This window comes from Annulohypoxylon truncatum (assembly GCF_022578515.1).
Source record: "Annulohypoxylon truncatum strain CBS 140777 unplaced genomic scaffold F4807scaffold_28, whole genome shotgun sequence".
NCBI lineage: Eukaryota > Fungi > Ascomycota > Sordariomycetes > Xylariales > Hypoxylaceae > Annulohypoxylon > Annulohypoxylon truncatum.
The window spans coordinates 126357-143586 of NW_025953814.1; the positions used below are offsets into that span (position 1 = coordinate 126357).

General features: G+C 47.3%; 6 protein-coding genes across 6 annotated transcripts; 4 read left to right on the forward strand and 2 right to left on the reverse strand.

Moving 5' to 3' along the window:
- Positions 1 to 167: 167 nt before the first annotated feature.
- On the forward strand, positions 168 to 2135 carry F4807DRAFT_435195 (S-adenosyl-L-methionine-dependent methyltransferase). The gene is made up of 2 exons (XM_047998866.1): positions 168 to 382; positions 462 to 2135. Exon 2 carries the CDS (start codon positions 790 to 792, stop codon positions 1711 to 1713), a length of 924 nt encoding a protein of 307 aa, XP_047851811.1. The 5' UTR covers positions 168 to 382; positions 462 to 789; the 3' UTR covers positions 1714 to 2135.
- Positions 2136 to 4440: 2305 nt separating this feature from the next.
- Positions 4441 to 6535, forward strand: F4807DRAFT_435196 (cytochrome P450). Its single transcript, XM_047998867.1, has 4 exons — positions 4441 to 4670; positions 4726 to 4876; positions 4935 to 4994; positions 5048 to 6535. Exons 1-4 carry the CDS (start codon positions 4560 to 4562, stop codon positions 6334 to 6336), a joined length of 1611 nt encoding a protein of 536 aa, XP_047851812.1. The 5' UTR covers positions 4441 to 4559; the 3' UTR covers positions 6337 to 6535.
- A 1083-nt stretch (positions 6536 to 7618) lies between these two features.
- On the reverse strand, positions 7619 to 9300 carry F4807DRAFT_435198 (uncharacterized protein). Its single transcript, XM_047998868.1, has 3 exons — positions 8945 to 9300; positions 8741 to 8872; positions 7619 to 8675 (listed from the first exon to the last, which is right to left on the reverse strand). The coding sequence occupies exons 1-3, from the start codon at positions 8975 to 8977 to the stop codon at positions 7830 to 7832; spliced, it is 1011 nt and encodes a 336-aa protein (XP_047851813.1). The 5' UTR covers positions 8978 to 9300; the 3' UTR covers positions 7619 to 7829.
- Positions 9301 to 9629: 329 nt separating this feature from the next.
- On the forward strand, positions 9630 to 11394 carry F4807DRAFT_435204 (uncharacterized protein). Its single transcript, XM_047998869.1, has 3 exons — positions 9630 to 10008; positions 10104 to 10575; positions 10653 to 11394. The coding sequence occupies exons 1-3, from the start codon at positions 9840 to 9842 to the stop codon at positions 11104 to 11106; spliced, it is 1095 nt and encodes a 364-aa protein (XP_047851814.1). The 5' UTR covers positions 9630 to 9839; the 3' UTR covers positions 11107 to 11394.
- Positions 11395 to 12318: 924 nt separating this feature from the next.
- On the forward strand, positions 12319 to 15002 carry F4807DRAFT_435208 (putative multidrug resistance protein fnx1). Its single transcript, XM_047998870.1, has 7 exons — positions 12319 to 12829; positions 12900 to 13033; positions 13090 to 13213; positions 13278 to 13484; positions 13548 to 13919; positions 13989 to 14356; positions 14422 to 15002. Exons 1-7 carry the CDS (start codon positions 12648 to 12650, stop codon positions 14712 to 14714), a joined length of 1680 nt encoding a protein of 559 aa, XP_047851815.1. The 5' UTR covers positions 12319 to 12647; the 3' UTR covers positions 14715 to 15002.
- On the reverse strand, positions 15003 to 16199 carry F4807DRAFT_435209 (uncharacterized protein). The gene has a single exon (XM_047998871.1). The coding sequence runs from the start codon at positions 16077 to 16079 to the stop codon at positions 15633 to 15635; it is 447 nt and encodes a 148-aa protein (XP_047851816.1). The 5' UTR covers positions 16080 to 16199; the 3' UTR covers positions 15003 to 15632.
- Positions 16200 to 17230: the final 1031 nt, after the last annotated feature.

Sequence of the window (17230 nt, forward strand, 5' to 3'; positions counted from 1 at the left end):
AGGGTTTGTAAGATGGTATGACAGCGGACATGTTACTATTATTAGTAGAATAAGTATATTACCTACACAAGACAATGCGGTCAAACAACTAGCATTCATGTTTGGATGACAATGTTCCCCATTGGAGGAGATGTGGATTGAAAAGACGGTGATGTTTGGCGAATAAATCCGTCTAACATTGAGGGATGGAGAGAAATCGTGAGAGACGGGAAAAGGGGGAGGAAGAGAGAAACGATTCGGAGGGAATTAAGGTCTCGCCGTGGTGGCCTACCTATAAATATATATCCTAGCAATTTCCTCTAAGTTGGGTTCTCCGATAATGACGTCTCAATACTTGAAAGATTGGCGTGAATTGAAATGCATATTGCAAGTCCTGTGAAACCTAATGAATTGTGAACACATATTAGGTAAGCAGGCTATGAGTTTACATAAGACAATGGTTTGAGAATAAAACTGCTTACCTAATAACTTCTTAGATTACTAATACAGCACATACTAGGTAGGTAAACCATTAGGCGACCTTATTATAAGAGCAAGCCACAAGTGAAAGTTCTGAAGCTATTGAGTCATTCGTCTTTGTCCATTTTGGCAGGACAGTATTAGCGGCCGCAACGGTCCACCCTCCCATATCAGCCTTACGGTCGTCGAACAGTTGGTGGGTCCAACAGATGTCCGGGGTACTTAAACACCCAGGGAGTATGGATTTAAGCACGTGGTTTTCTCGTACTTTCGTCTTATTACCGACCTCCCAAATACTTCCACAATTATGAATCGCTGTCTGAAGATCTGATGATGTCGCTTTCTAATAACGAGCACGAGCCACCCAGCGCAGCACCGCAGATCAACTCAAACCCGCAGCTGCAATCCTATTATTACTCCCTCGAGTCTCGATTAGGGTACAGATTACTTCTGGGCGGTACAAGGCACTTTGGTTACTGGAAACATGACACGTATTGGCCTTTCCCGCTCTCGACAGGCTTACGTTCCATGGAGGATAAACTAGCCGAGGCGATTGCACTGCCGCCCGACTCCCAGGTGTTGGATGCTGGTTGTGGCGTAGGCCACGTAGCCCTTCGCATGGCGAAACAACATGGACTGCGCATCGAGGCTATAGATATCGTCGACCATCATGTCGCCAAAGCCCAGCGAAATATAGAGCGGTCAGGTTTGCCACAAGGCGCAGTCAGAGTACGCAGAATGGACTACCACCATTTGGAGTCTTTCGCCACGGAATCTCTTGACGGCATTTATACCATGGAGACGTTTGTACACGCTACCGACCCCAAGGCGGTCCTAGCTGGCTTTTATCGCATTTTGCGCCCAGGTGGTCGTCTCGCCCAGTTCGAGTATGACCACAACGCACTCGAATCTGCACCCCAGGACATCGCTACTGATATGGTCCAGGTAAACAAGTATTCCGCTATGCCTACCAACGCCATATCACACCCGGGGGTATTCAAGGAAATGTTAGAAGAGGCAGGGTTCGAGAATATCGTTGTCCGTGATTATTCGGATAATATCCGTCCAATGACGCGGCTATTCTACCTTCTCGCCATCGTCCCGTATTTCTTCGTTCACTTATTTAGACTCGAGAGCCACTTTATCAACACGGTCGCCGGAGTGGGATCATATAGAGGTCGTGGCCATTGGCATTATGTGGCTATTTCCGCTACAAAACCTGAAGGTCCAATTGAAGCGTCAAAATCTAAATAAAGCATTCTTGAGTTATATCTACCGTCTTTGAAGTTAGTTCGAAAGGTCAACTACAAGCTCTAGAAGGGTGATTCTGATGAATTACGTAAGCGAAGCCGCTTGTGCGACACCCCTTTTCAATTCCTGGTCAACGCTGTTACCACATAGTGGTTGTGTACTTTATGGCCCCCAGTCCGTCTATGCCTAAATACATTGTCGCAGGCCACGGGTCCTCTATCTAGTCTCGTTACTGGTGCGGTATATCAATATCTGTGGTCTTCATCTCTTTTTTATCCAACCAGCTCTGTCACGTCCTGGTCGAGGACGAACGTAATAATAGACAACAAACAACAATAACAACAAGAACAAGTGATCGTGACAACGAATCTTTGCAAGGCAGAATGAGTTGTCTTTCTTTTACTATCTTGATGCTAAAAGCTCTGTTTTACCCCTCTTGGCTAACTGTTCATCCTCCCTTCCTCGTTATAGCTAATAGATCCTTCCTTCCTCAGGGCGAGGAAGGAGAGCCCTGTGACAAGCTCCGAGTCCTAATTTCTCGTGACCTGAAGCCTTTTTCTGCCTACAGATTAGGCAGATACCCCAGTATATCCTTCGCTAGGACACGGATGTCCTGACTAAGATGAGTAACCTGTTCTAACTATTTCTGGGTGCATGGAAGAACCTAAGAATCCAAAACACTGTCAAGCGGCTCAAATGACTCCTATTGTTTTTAAAAGCTATCATGAAATACACCTCACAAAGAGCTTGAGCACTGCATAATCATCCTTTGTCTTTCGTTAGAACAAAGGTTGATAATGGATACGGGGTTATATCAGCCATGAATTCTCTCCGTGTAATAGACATCGTCTCTCTGCCACTGCTCATCGAAATACCGCACCAATTACACGTTTAGGAACACCTTGGTCAACTTTGAGAGCAGGACTCCGTCGACCTTCACCTTTCAATATGATAGAGCTATACTCTCTCGTCTTCTTCCTCATCCCCGTGTTCCTATACGGATGGACTGTGGCCGTGGCGATTTTCATATCGTTACTTTACTGGGATGACATCTCGGATCTCCTCACTGGGCTTGGGTACGCCTTTCTCGCTATAGCCTCCGTGTGTTTCTTAGTTGCCCTACATCCTGTAATCTTCATAGTAGTCTTCATCATTGGCATCATGAAATGCTCTTAAGACCTAACACATGCTTGAGTACCTGGGTATATGATTTGCAGTTTGCCATATCACAGAAACTTTTGCTATAAGCGACGGTTTGAAGATTGAAAAGATACTACAGCCGGGTTGGGTTCACAAGTTTATATTTACGTTTGACACAATATCCCTTCGTAAACTTATGGTACTGAATCGTTGAATCGAAATTGAGCTTGACATTTTATCGATTCTCTCCGATTCACGGATCGCATAAAGAAAGATGCGGCTTTCGATGTGGTCGTGTGGTTTGGGCTGCGTGGGTCGCATTCAAACTGGACGTTGAGGCTCCTCCTCTTGTGGTTCGTTACACGGCATATTACTTGAAGTGGCAATTATCATCAGGTTAGCAACGAATCAAGAGGCAAAACACACTTGACTCCAGGAAAACTAATATTCAAGGTGGTTCGTCTACGAGGAGTGAACCTTCGACGGGATTCGAGTTTCAAAAACGATGATAAAAATAGATCCTCACGCGCGAACCACATGAGTGGCGGGAGTTTTATTACTTAATTAAATCAGGTATTATTCAGTTCAGGTCTGGAACTTGGGAGGAGGCATCTATGAAGACTAAAGATAGGTGCCTACCTACATATGGAGTTAATGGAACCAAGACATGCGTATGCCATTAACATAAGTGCACAACAAGCCATTAATCCATATATGTGACCTCACTTGAGCTAATAATATATCAATATAGTAGTTGCGGCATATTTCAAGATAAGTGTGGGACGATGAATCACCAAGAAAGCCAATCACAGGCAAACTTTGAGCTTCAAGTCGAAAGAAGCTGATAATTAAGTATAGGTAAGTATAACAGAAAAGTTCGTAATTAATATAAATGATCCCTAACTTCCAAGACATTAACAAATTCTAAATGGCTTAGTCTACTGCAGCCCATGACGGGTATACGGCGCAGCTGAAGACAATTTGCCGAATATTACCGCCGATTATAAAGTTTACCTATAGAGCATGAAACGGGGCGTCAGCCACTCCCAGCTTCCGTTCTCTCATCTCCTGCATAATCGCTTTTATTTTAAGAACTTACACGCATATTTATCGCAGAAACGTGTGGTTGTGGTAGCTATAAGGATGAGCTTGCAGGACTACCGCCCATTGGATACCGGATATGCGCCGCACGCGTTGGTTGGTCAAGTACCTACCTAGGTAGACATGGATCGAAGTATACTAGATTTACAACTACACACCAACATAGCTACCTAGTACGCATACCGTCATTGCCGTATCTTCCAGCTATCCCCGCCCTAGAGCGTTCTGCAACTATTCCAACCCATGTGAGCATCGTCCCGTTGGCTATGATGCTACTAACCCCTGCATGCCAATCCATGGGGGCTAAATCCCATACTCAGTACGAATCGCGTCTTGCGGAATGATGTTGTGAAGTCTGGATATTTTCTGATGCAGTACTTTCAAGCACATGGCATGTTTAAGTCAAGACTAGTAACAATCATCTAAAGGCCTACAGGCAGGCTGAGAGAACACAGCTATCGTGGTAATAACCAACACCACCACCTAGGAAGATCTATTTTAGAATAGTCGTATAAATAATACCTATTTAATGTCCCATACCTATGTAGGACCTTCGACCTTCAAGGGAGCCAGTCTATAATTCACATCTATCCAGAAAGTTTGATTCTATGATCAACGACTTGACTCACAGCAAATCAACTCGATCTCGTGCCGCCATGGATTTATCTTTTTCCCTCGTTCCCGCAGTCATCATAGGCGTCGGCCTTGGTGTTGCCTATGTAGGTTACCTGAGTTCCTGCCTTGTTCGATTTGTTCGACTAACTCGACATTAAGTGTACCCTTCTTGTAGCCTACCGTCTCCTATTCCATCCTTTAAGGCAGTATCCGGGGCCGCTGATCGCCAAGATCTCCGGCTTCTACGGTGCTTTCTATGCCTTTAGGACTACTCTCCACCTACGTACATGGCAAGACCATGTGCGGTACGGTAAGGACGCAATGGCAGGTGTTACAAAAGAGCATGAGACTGATATTAATAAATCCAGGCCCAATAGTCAGACAGGGACCGAATAAGTTGGTCTTCAACTCTGTGCAGGCTTTGCATGGTACGAGCTCAGGCCATAAACGTCATTTTAAAAGACTTATTAATGGGACCCAGATATCTATCAGAATGACAGGATCACCAAGTCCCGGGCTTACCTCATATCGCAGAGAGCCCCCGGCGTCTACGGCCTGTTCAATGCCGTCGATAGGTTCTTGCACCAGAAGAAGCGCAGACTAGTCGGCAAACCTCTCAGCGACAGGTCAATGCGGGCATTCGAACCGACTATGATCGGCCAAATCGATATCTTTCTTCAGCAGCTGGTAGCATGCTGCCAGAGGAAAGATTGTGACGCTATCCCGGTAAACATGACCCAGCTATCCAAACATCTCACCATGGACATCATGGGATATCTCGCGTTCGGATACCCCCTGGATTTGCAGACCGAAGCTACGAATAGGGCAGTCCTGCAATCCAAGGCGAGCTTCTTATTCAACATCGGGATGCAATTACCTTTTCTAGGTGCTTTGCGTGTGCACATGCTTGGATCACTCCGGTCTCTCATAAGGGGGAAGCGCTACCTCCGAACCCTCGAGAGGGTTATCATAGAGAGGCTCGCCGAAGGACAGCATGTCAAGCACGACCTCCTCTTCATGTCAGACCAGCCGAGGGTGTCCGAGAACGACCAAGTCTGGCTCGAAGACGTCCGATCTGAGGCGATCTGGTTCCTGATAGCCGGGAGCGATACCACGTCTGCCACGCTGAGCGCGCTGTTCTTCTATCTCGCGAAGAACCCGCATTGCTACAAGCGGCTCGCTCGGGAGATCCGCTCTACGTTCCATAACGATGGCGAGATCCATAGCGGCCCAAAACTCGCGACTTGCGCCTACCTACGCGCGTGCATCGACGAGACCCTCAGGATGTCCCCTGCGCTGCCGGGAACGCTGTGGCGCGAGAAAGCGGCCGGGGCCGGAGACGAGCCCCTCGTGATAGACGGCTGCGTCATACCCGAGGGCACACAGCTCGGCGTCAACACGTACGCTCTCCTGCACAGCGAGGAATACTTCCCCGAGCCGTTTTCTTTCAAGCCGGAGCGCTGGCTCGAGGGTTCGGGAATGAGCAAAACCTCCAGGGACGCGTTTGCGCCTTTCTCACTCGGCGCCCGCAGCTGCCTGGGCAAGTCCATGGCGTACCTGGAAGTCAGTCTGGTCATGGCCAAGACCCTATTGTGCCTCGATTTCAGCGAGGCCGTGGGAATCCCGTGCGGCCACGATACAAGTCTCACCGAGAGAGAGCTCGGAAAGGACACCGAGAGGGTTAATGAGTTTCAGATATACGATGCATTTGCTGCGGTGCACTGCGGGCCATTCTTAAACTTCCGGCCGGCTCAAGCCGACGCCGAGTAAAGCCACGGGGGGGAAATGTCTAGAATGACGGCGAACGCCACGGGCCGAGTGGACGCTTTTGTCTCTGTACTTTTCATTCCCTTGATTTCCCTTTTTGCTATGTCGGCGCTTGATCAACTCTATACTTAGGTAACATTGCTGTTGTTGAAATTTAGAGAATGTTTTTTATATGCCTATCTACGTATTCTATTATCCATGTATAACTGCATCACTCCAGTTTCTGTGATGAAGGCCAGATAGGCTAAATCCATGCATTGAGTCCGTCACTCAATGCATATAGTATGTACGTAGATAAACTATCGTCTATCGAAGCTTCGCAATGCCTATGTATGGGGATGCATTCATTCCCTCTAAAGTTATTCGTGGCGATCTTCTCCCGCCATAAATGAGAGGATCGGTCTTTTCAGCCACCATATGTACGATCTTGAGATACATGTATGTAGTGTTCCCCACCTATATACCTTCCTGCATACTGACAAGTCGATTAGATGAGACGGACGTTGGCTGATAGTTCTGATGGGATTCTAGACGCGGGTAAGGAGGCCCGCGCCGCGTCGTTGCGCCCTTGGCTAGCTACAGATCTGTAGGCTGAGCTGAGCTGAGCTGCACAAGATCTTAGAGAAATGGATTCCCTGCAGGCTCGGGACGGGAGCGCTAGGAACCTTGTTACGTACTAGTACCTACAGTAGCAGGGCCAATTGCCGAAAGATAGGGCTGGGTCCAGTAAGCTGGTCTAGGCCTTTATCTACTCTATCGTTCGCTGAAAATGGAAGGTGATCCGAGTAACCTGGCCAACGCGCTTCTATGTAGTACCTCATATACAACCTTAAGTACCTAGGCACTAGAGAGGATTTGGGGGCGAGTCACAGTACCTAAAGCAACCTTACAGAGCCTGCCTCTGACGCTGCCGAATACCGCGACAGAGAGCCCTGACGGTAGGCCTGTGGGCGTGCATACGGGATCAAGTCGCGTCATGATCACGACGCCATTGAGTGATCCATTATATCGGTCGAACTTGCCTGCTTACCTACCTACGTGCTATTTTCAGTAACCCTACAAAACGCCTGGTCGACTCTTTTTTTTTTTTTGAACCCCAGCCTGGTAGCAACCCGAGGTTGCCGGGCGCTACAGATGGGGATGCGTCCTTGGCGTCGGCCCACCGAAAGAAACAAATGGCAACGAGAAAGAAGTCATCTTAGCCCAGGATCCCAATGCCAATCTGGAGGGCCCAGCCCTAGGTACTTAGGTAGTAGCAGGTGAGATGTTGCTGCGAGGCAGTCACCTAATATCTAAGGAATGATGATTCTTTTCGCGACGTTTACCAAGGACTCGTATTGAAACGTCCAATCAAATCAAAATTACTGTATCCCATTAAGCTTCTTATAAGACTTCGCTAGTAGTATACACAACTATTAACACAACAATTCATATAGTAGATCCAAAGATCCTGCCTCCTATCCTGCCGCTGACTTGGTTGAAGAGACTTCGGCTTGCTAGGAATCCTGCTTATTGCCCGAGGTACCGAACTTACGACCCCAGTCCTTGACTTTCTTGTCCATGTCACTTCTCACAAGTATCATGAGGAGGGCCATCACACCGGCGAAGAACCAGTCCCCGAGTGCGGTCAGCGCACCGCCTCTGATGCTTCCTCCTAGCATACTGCGCTTCACCAGACCGGTCGTGAAATCGGTAGTTATGATCTCCTGTCCCCTTTCCAAGGCCTTGATGCTCTTAGCCGCAATCGATTCTGGTGCCTGCTGCGCGTCCCCTTCCTCGAGCATCTTAGTGACGCCCGCCTTAATCTGGTTCTCGGCTTCCAGAGCCTCGCCTTGGATGGTGGCGGGGAATATGGTGTGCACGCGGACGGGTGGCTCGTGCGGGTTGGCGGCGGCGTACAGGTTCATCTCCTGGGACAGCGTGTCGGATAGAGATCGCAGCGCGGCTTTGGCCGGGCTGTAGGAAGCGTAGCCGGCAAAGCTGTAGAAGGCCAGGAAGGATGAGGTGAAGACGAGATGGCGCGCGGGCAGCGGGGCGCTTGGCTGGGTGCCAGACCCATTGATAGTGTCCTTTCGAGGGTTCCTAAGCCAGTATGCCAGGGTCGCGTGGGCCATGTACAGGCTCGTGAAGTAATTACTGTTCATCTGTGCCTGAAAGTCGGATACTGGAGTATCGATAAACAATCTCGGGCGGGAGACTCCGGCACAACACCACACAATGTCTGGAGGATTTCCCGAGTTCCACGATACCACTTCCTCGATAACGTGCACCGTTTCAGACGCAGACGTCAAGTCGGCGCTTATCTGATGAAAGCGTTGGGTTTCAGGATTCGGTGCTCCTTGCTATAGCTTATTTAGCTTACAAGAATGATTAGTATGGGGGAGGGGGGGCAGGATGACCAACATACCCGTATATGCTCGATCCCTTGAACTAGCCTATCATGATCGCGCGCAACAATGACAACGTTGGCGCCCTTCTCGGCAAGCTGACGTGCTATTGCAAGGCCAAGGCCCCGCGAGCCACCGGCGACAACTGCAAGCTATTGAGACTGTAAGTTATACGGCCTCGCGATCTGCTAATCTGGGTAAAGGGATGCAATGTGATAACGTACTCTGCCTTGCACCGGAAAGTCGTTCTTAGGCATGACGTGCTACGTCTTGGAACAATTGGTTGCTGTCTTCGTAATGATTGAGTGTGGTATGAAACTATAGGAGCGAGGGACTTGTTGGCGGATATGTTGTAAAGTTTCGCTATGTGAGTGCCTTCAAAGACATGGGAAGATGCAGGGCAATGTGGAAGATATTAGTTAGGAAAACCCAAAGAAGAAAAGAAAAGGGGGAATTGGAGGGGAGGGGGCGGGTGAGTACCTATCTAGGTCGATAGGTGGGTGGGTGGTAGGTAGATACCTACTAAAGCGACACAGCTCTCCAAGGTACTATCAAATTATTCTGATGTTGGTTCTCTTTTTCCAACAGGTAAGGAGCTATTGAGGCAGGCTATCACGTCGTACAGGGAAACCTGCATACATAGGTATGTACCTGACCGCATGTGTGGGTACATGTGTACAGTACCTAACTGTATATAGGCGCATTTGATTGCAACCACACCCGTTACATTTAATAATCTTGGAAGTTCCAACATCAGCCTTAAGGTCTCAAAGCTGCATGTACCTACTGTACCTGGGTGTAGTAGGTACCTACGGGTAGCTTCCAACATAACGTTTTGAGTACATGTGCAACAAGACTAAGTCCGCCACTACCCATCGTATCATCGTGCGGTACATATGATTTGACATCGTCTGGAGGTAAGCAAGATAGATATCTTAATTGAGTCGGTATGTAGGTAGATATGTGCATGCACCTCTCTTCAAGTTCTTATAGCAGTATTATTTACGTGCGGATGCTTCATAGGAGGTCATCATTCTCACCAACATCACTCCCTAGTCTTACACTTACACCATAAACTTCGTTCTTCAACCACGTCACGCGTCCCCGAATTCGTTAGCTATGGATACCACCACAGCAGTTGGGGCCGTACTGGCTTTCCTCTCAATTGTATTTGTTGGAATGCGCTTTTACGCCCGGCGTCTCAAGAACGCTGGCCTCAAATGGGACGACTGGCTCATAGTCGCGAGTCTCGTGGCAATGTTAGCGACAGATATATTAGCTATTTGCGGTGGGCTCCCCAACTTATACACACTTTCATCGTAAACCTTACTTTGCAATTGTAAAACTTTCATAATGCTTTCTTCTGATTAACGTCGTCTCTAGCGTCTACAACGTATCCTAACGGGGCCGAAGCAGCCACTGAAGCAAACGATACCTCTGAATATACGCCGGAGGACGCCCAGTACACCAAACTGAGCTATATAACTCTTGTCATATATTTCTCTCTCACCTCTACGACGAAGCTCTCCGTCCTATTCATGTACCACCGGTTGTTCTCTGTTAGCGAATCGTTCCGTCGCCAGACCATCCTATTAGGCGTGCTGGTGATAGGCTTCTGGATCGGATGCACGGTAGCTAACTTGCTGGATTGCGTTCCGATGAAGTATACTTGGATCAACAGCTTAGCCGATCCCCGGTACTGTTTTAACTATAATATCTACTGGTTCGCCAGTGGTATATGCGAGGCTTTCATTGATCTATGGATCATCCTGCTGCCTATCAGAGTAGTCCTGAGTTTGCAGCTAAATCGAAAACAGAAGGTCGCTGTGGTGTTTGTGTTCATGCTAGGTTTCTTGTATGTTCTTGAAGTCCGCTAACACATATTCTCTTTTCTTCCTAACTTGGCGAGGGACTAATGACACCGTGAAACAGCGTCCTTGCGTCCGGCCTGCTCAAAGCTGGCTTTGCCTACATCCCCGGGAGCCGCCAGCCATCTTTCGTTAAAACCCAGTTATGGACGACAGTGCACTGCGCGACTGGAATAATTTGCGCCTGTCTCCCGGTCTGCTGGCCTCTCCTCACTCGCGCTTCGGGAATTCGCCCGTCGAAATGGCCTGGCAATTCATCACTCCGGAGGCTCTGGAACAGCATCGGCAGCTCGTCTCGACTGGGGAGGAGCAGAGCCCAAATCAATACTGATGTGCCTGACCTTGGATGGCCTCAAAACACTTTTGGGAGAAAGCACAAGTTCTCGAACAGTTCTAGCCCCCGAGGAGATTTCATCCCTCTCAAGGCAAGCAATGAGGACATACAACCCGTTCACTACGAGTATCGTCCCAAAGTTCCGTTTAACTCGGTGCCGGTAGACACGATATCTCCCGTATAATAGCAGAACTTCCCTTTACGTAAAACACAGCCATCTAAGTTTCTAATGTGATGTTTTTTTAACAAAGAAAACGCAAATAATGATGTTAATAAAGTTATGTAAGAAAAGAAAGAAAGAAAACGGGGTCCGAATTAGGTTAGCTTTTCAATTGAGTGGTTTAGTTCAATTCTTCGCCAAGAATGATGCACCCAATCAAAAACCTGTGGAGGTATCGGAATTACTGTGATAGGGAAATTTTGTGAATATTTTATCATGGCCGCCATTTCATACCTACCAGGTCAAAGGTACTGCAAATTCTCAAGCAGTGACACGTAGTACTTGCATACTCTTTTTTTCCGAACTAGAGATTTACGTCTCGTGAAAGCTGCATCTTAGGCCCAGAGAGCCTCGCAATTCTACCTTTGTTCTGGAATGAGACAAGAGCGTTACATCGCAGCAACTGCCCCCATTTTGTTAATACTTGGAGCAGTGTGGAGCCAACATCACACAGACGGCATGATTTAGGCCTAGATCAGGAAAAAGAGTGCAACTAACAGAAGGCGCCGATAGGTCTAAGAAGAGTTGTAAACTTCTATATCTATACCGGTGGGGCACATGCCTATAGGCTACCTACTACTCCGTGTTAAACCACCTAACCTAGCTGACATGCATAAATCCGTGAGATGCCAAGGCACGGCTTGGTAGAATCTCAAAATCCTACTACTACGTAATAGAGTATTCTATAAAGAGCTCCGAGACAGAGCTGCGCCAGAATCTGCACTCCAACACGGACGAGTCTTCACTTCGGCCCCCAGTGTCAAGCCACGAAATGATACATATCTACTACCCCCGGCTTCTAGGGTACACAAGACGTCTAAAATATACCCAGATAACAAAGCAACATGACGATAAACACGCACGGTGTATGCGCGTATTACTTGCATTGCATATGTGGACAGGACGAGGCACATCTCGACTGGCGAATAGATAGCGGATCAAACAGAGAGGAATATAGTTTTGTATGTTGGGGGCTATAAAAGAAGCGGCCAGAAATTCCTGCGATAGCATTACGTGCCAATTGGACCTGTATGGCGCCTCTACCTCGGGAGAGCTGAGGTGCAATTTATTGCTTACCATCCAATATGGTGCATCTGTATAACTTAAGATTGGTTGAAGAGATACTACAGGTTACCCAATCCCCCCCACTGGTTTACAACGACTCAAGAGGATCGGAACGGCCCGAAAGTGTAGGAGGTAGGTATCTAAAATTGGCCGGAACCTACCCAGGTATGTAACAACAAATGCAGGTAACAGCCTCGTCTCGAAAACGTACATCCTATGTGTATACCCTCAAGTTAGTTCCTGATGACGTCCATAGTTTAACTCGATGGAATTATTCCTATTAGTGATGGTCTGCCCTAACCTGTCAGTAGAACATTTAGGCTAGCTTAACTCCCCTTAAGATCCCGTCTGCTTTCTAGATGTCCTTCACCTTCATTTTCCTCAATACCAGACCTACCACATCGTCGATCTAGATTTGATTCGCTATCACAACCATTGTCATGCAATCAGAGAAGGTTTCTGGCTCAAGCAGCCATCTTTACAACATAGGCTCAGCTGCCGGCTCGGACAAGGAAAACGGTATTTTCCTGGAAACCGATTTGAGCCAACAGGTAGACATACAAAAATGCCAGAATGAAACTGTGTATCTCGAGGGTGCTCGGTTCTGGTTGATGTCTATGTCGTATGTGTCACTGATACATCCCTATTATAAGAGGGAAACGGTTTTGCTTACTAATGACCCTGGCACATAGTATGGCTATCATGATGTTCATGACGAATCTCGAAGTTCCTGTGGTCACGACGGCTTTGGTTGCCGTCACGAATGACTTACAAGGCTTCGACATCTCGGGCTGGATTCTCTCCAGTTACCTCCTAGGTTATGTTGGTTCGTCCATACCTATGAACTGTCAGCTAGCTCATGCTTCGCTCACACATTTATAGCTGTCATTGTGATTTGCGCCAAGTTCAGCGATATTCTCGGTCGTAAATTTATCTTCCTCTTATCTACTGCAATTTTCATCATCTTTTCCGCCGCTTGCAGTGCCTCGCAAACTATGATACAGTTGTAAGTGCAGTCAGCCAACGTCTGCCGGCCTGTTATTGACCCAAAGGCTAACGATTTGATCTAGGATTGTCTTCCGGGCATTTCAAGGCATAGGTGGCGGGGGTTGCTTCTCGCTTTGCACTATTATGGTAATCGAGATCGTCCCCCCTGAGAAATATACAAAATATGTGGCAAATATCTCTATCGTCAACGCTCTAGCACTACTAGCGGGTCCCATCATCGGCGGTGCCATTGCCGCTCGAACTAACTGGAGATGGATTTTCATAATCAAGTTAGCAGATTCTATTACCCCTATGTTAGTTGCCCATCTACTAACATGAACCCCCATTGATAGCGTCCCCATATCGTTTCTGGCTTTCTTTATAGCATTTGTAGCAATTCCTAATGACTTCCCATACCAAAACCAGCCTAATTTCCAGCAAAAGGGCATCAAAGAGATATTCTCCAGAGCTACATTCGGGCGTGTAGATATGCCCGGGACTATCCTGATATTATTCGCAACCGTGGCTCTGACAGCGGCGTTCGAGGAGGCTGACGAACTGTTCCCATGGAAGTCTGCGTACTTTATCACGCTGCTGGTTGCATCTGTCGTCTTTTGGGTTGCTCTGCTCTTGTGGGAGCGCTATGTTGCGCTCTCTAACAAGGCTCGAGAACCAATCTTGCCATGGGCATTCTTTACTAACCGCCAAATGATGGGAATACTTTTGTGAGCCCCTTTGAGACCTTGTCCGTTTAGGAATATACTGGTAGCTAACCTGTGTTCTTACCTACTAAGGAACTTCGTTTTCCTAGGTGGTCCTGCGATCATCAGCATGCTTCTTATCCCGCAGCGCTTCCAATTAATTTACGGCACGTCTAGTCTTAACGCCGGAGTCTACTTGATTCCTTTCACCATAGCGCTGCCTGCTGGAACCATTTTTGCGTCAAGTATTGCTGGCCGGCTCAAAGTTCCGCCAATATACATGCTCCTAACCGGTTCATGTCTCCAAGTAATCGGCTTTGCTCTATTAAGTACGTTGCCTTCTACACTGGACATCCCGCCACGGATATACGGATTCGAATTTATCAGCGGATGGGGTTGTGGGATGAACTTCTCGTTACTCTTTGTGTTGATTCCATTTGTAAACGAGAAACAGTATCATGGTAAGTCTTAGTAAATGTGCTCTAACCTATAAGAGGCCACGCCCGCTAATCGAACGCCATATTAGCTGTAGGAATGGGGGCCGGAGCCCAATTTCGAATGATCGGAAGTGCCATTATCCTCTCTATTGCAACATCCGTCTACAATGGCTACGCGCGACATCAGCTTCAAGATATTCTAGGCGTCTCAGACACAAATGCCCTAACACAGATGGACACGTTCCCGCAGGGGCTGCAGGAGCAGATCCGGTATGCGCTCACAGAGGCGTACAATCGACAGAATCTTGTCTTGTGCGCTTCGGCCGCGTTTCAAATTCCAGCTTCCCTACTTATGTGGAAGAAGAAACAAATTGTCGTCTAAGTGTCCTTCTGTTCATGTCTCGATAGACACGCGGTTAAGTAGGGTGCGCAATCGGACTTATGCTACATGGTCAGGTATATGTAAGTTAGATCAGAGTACTTCCTTTGGTGGATTGATCAGGATTAGGTGTTTGAATGCGATGGGCTTCTTGATGTAGTGGATCGATGGCATGCAGCACAAATATAGGTTCCATATCATTGATACTGAAGTTTAAGCTATGTGACACTGATCCGTGGTCTTGACAACATTTCACCTTTGCTAGCGTTGACTCTAGCGATTATGCTAAAGTTTTAACACCTTTACTATACGAAACTGTACGAAATCAAACGCAGCGAAGGAACATATGGCTAGTATATCCAACACTGTCCCGTGCTGGCTAGATCTAGTGACGCCAGGTGCCAAAGAATGTGGCCACTCGATCTGTAATTCATTTATTCAAAGTGCAACCTAGATACCTAAGACGGCTGTCTGGCTGCCTTATTTTGTGGAAGCAAGATAAGTCATAAAAGAAGGCAACAGTGCCCCTCCGTGCAAAGCATAGGTAAGGGTGTCCAATCCACAGGGAATAAAACATTTGCTCAACGCCAAGGGTTACTTTACTCAGTTACCGACGTCCGTAGAGCTTTCGCGGCTTTCTCTTTGGCACGTTCGCTATCCCATTTCTCCTTGAGCTCCTTCGCCTGCTGTGCTTCCTGCGTAAACTGTTCGAACAAGACTGCCCACCCGCCACCTAGAGTGCGAATATCAACGGGACGGTTAGTCTTAACGTCTATAAACGTCACGCAGCCCTTCGCCTCGGCAACGATGGCTTGCTGCTTGAGGGAATATAGCGACACCGTGGCGTTATTACGGGTTGGTTCTATGCCATCCTCACGGTGAGCAGCGATGAGCTAATGATCTTATGCATCAGCAAAGATATTAATAATCTAAGAGCAAAGGTGTACGGACCGAGTCAGGATATTTCACCTGGCGGCGGAAGTCAACTTCGTATTTACGGAGGACGGGTATGACAGTACGTGCATGTATCATGTCATCGAATTCTTCCTTGCTCAAGAACTGGTCAAAGCTCTCCATCACACGGTGGAAGCAAGTACTGAAAAAATGCGCGTATTGGGAGTTCATTACATGGCCAAAGGGATCCTGGTCTTCAGCCCAGACAACTCCGCGTTCGACCATCGTCTTCGGGCCATAACCCATTGCCTCCAAGCTGGCAAGAGCGCGGGCTCGAAGCGGAGCATATGGATCAGCGTCGTTAGGGTGAGGAATAGGGGCACCAGCATGCGAATATGGCGAATGATACGCCGAGTCAGCTAATCGCTGGGACTTGAAAACACGAGGGGTGACGCTCTCAACGTTATCGGCCATGGTTAGAGGTAAAAAGTGGAAACTTGATACGCAGATTCAGGAAAAGGGGGCGATAGCACTCGGGTAGCTTGAATATAGAAGATTAAGATTGAGGAAAGGGTGTTGAGGTACGATAGTGAGTTGAACGCGGAAGACTGAGCTGGGAAGTAAATATTTTATATTAAACTTCCTAACCCAAGTGACGAAGGCTACTTGGATGAAATTGACAGGTACCTGTGTACTCGTTTACCGAAGCATTGCATCCCTAGGTGCATTTGTGACATTGCCCATACGACTTGACTTATCACATTCGTAGCCTACCAAGGTAAAATGCATGTAGGAGGTAAGCAGATAGGTATACATAGGTGAGTACATATTCAGCGGACCGAGCCATCTTAGAATTAATGCAATTAGTATAGTACGATGTTGTCGTTGCTAACAGCAGCCTGCATAAACAGCGCAAGGCGTGCCAGTAAGGATACCAAAGCAGTGAGCATACATGGATAGTTGTAACATTGAATGCATCAATTTAGTTGGTACGTAGGTAGGTACGGTAAGTACCTCCAACACCAAGCCACGCAATCCTTGAACCGCCGTGGTGTCCGGGTGTTATATATTAATTACCTAAGTACAGACGTGTCTCGGCAAGTACCGCATATGTACTAGGTACATATCTATGATTTACGAGGGGTAGGTACCTACATGTAGGTAGGTACCAGACTTGAGATTCTTTCTTTTAGCAACCCATTTGTTCCTGTGACGGTCCGGGCAATATTTCCCCAGATATTATATCACCTATCAAGCGCTTAGTTCTAATTAGCTGAGTTTTTGTATCACCGTTTCCATTGGTTACGCTTCCCTCCAGTTCATTAGATCAGTTTTATCAGAAGGGAAATTACTTGTACTACCATCAGAATAAGTAAAGGGGTAAAACTAGGAGCGGATTTAAGTCCTTTACGAGGAGGAGCTCCATGGCTTGATCAAAAGTGTTGGAATATTAGGTGGCTGCTTTATACTTATCCTTTTGATTAAAATAAGACTACAGTTTTCATAAAACCAATGGTTGTACATTAGCCATAGTGCAGTCCCCCGAGCACGTAGATCAGGCAAGCGTCAAGGGCTATTATTATTATTTTCCTACTAATAAGCCTGCGGTGAGCCTTTGACAGTTG

Bases quoted from the DNA above. Each gene is read 5' to 3' on its own strand.
- F4807DRAFT_435198 (XM_047998868.1), bottom strand. From the start codon at position 8,977: ATGCCTAAGAACGACTTTCCGGTGCAAGGCAGA. The intron at 8,873-8,944 runs GTACGTTATCAC...CAGTCTCAATAG, and splicing joins ACTTTCCGGTGCAAGGCAGA to CTTGCAGTTGTCGCCGGTGG. The intron at 8,676-8,740 runs GTATGTTGGTCA...AATAAGCTATAG, and splicing joins AAGGGATCGAGCATATACGG to CAAGGAGCACCGAATCCTGA.
- F4807DRAFT_435204 (XM_047998869.1), top strand. From the start codon at position 9,840: ATGGATACCACCACAGCAGTTGGGGCCGTACTGGCTTTCCTCTCAATT. The intron at 10,009-10,103 runs GTGGGCTCCCCA...CGTCGTCTCTAG, and splicing joins AGATATATTAGCTATTTGCG to CGTCTACAACGTATCCTAAC. The intron at 10,576-10,652 runs GTATGTTCTTGA...ACCGTGAAACAG, and splicing joins GTGTTCATGCTAGGTTTCTT to CGTCCTTGCGTCCGGCCTGC.
- F4807DRAFT_435208 (XM_047998870.1), top strand. From the start codon at position 12,648: ATGCAATCAGAGAAGGTTTCTGGCTCAAGCAGCCATCTTTACAACATA. The intron at 13,034-13,089 runs GTTCGTCCATAC...ACACATTTATAG, and splicing joins TTACCTCCTAGGTTATGTTG to CTGTCATTGTGATTTGCGCC. The intron at 13,485-13,547 runs GTTAGCAGATTC...CCCCATTGATAG, and splicing joins AGATGGATTTTCATAATCAA to CGTCCCCATATCGTTTCTGG.
- F4807DRAFT_435209 (XM_047998871.1), bottom strand. From the start codon at position 16,079: ATGGCCGATAACGTTGAGAGCGTCACCCCTCGTGTTTTCAAGTCCCAG.
- F4807DRAFT_435196 (XM_047998867.1), top strand. From the start codon at position 4,560: ATGATCAACGACTTGACTCACAGCAAATCAACTCGATCTCGTGCCGCC. The intron at 4,877-4,934 runs GTAAGGACGCAA...TAATAAATCCAG, and splicing joins GCAAGACCATGTGCGGTACG to GCCCAATAGTCAGACAGGGA. The intron at 4,995-5,047 runs GTACGAGCTCAG...AATGGGACCCAG, and splicing joins CTCTGTGCAGGCTTTGCATG to ATATCTATCAGAATGACAGG.
- F4807DRAFT_435195 (XM_047998866.1), top strand. From the start codon at position 790: ATGATGTCGCTTTCTAATAACGAGCACGAGCCACCCAGCGCAGCACCG.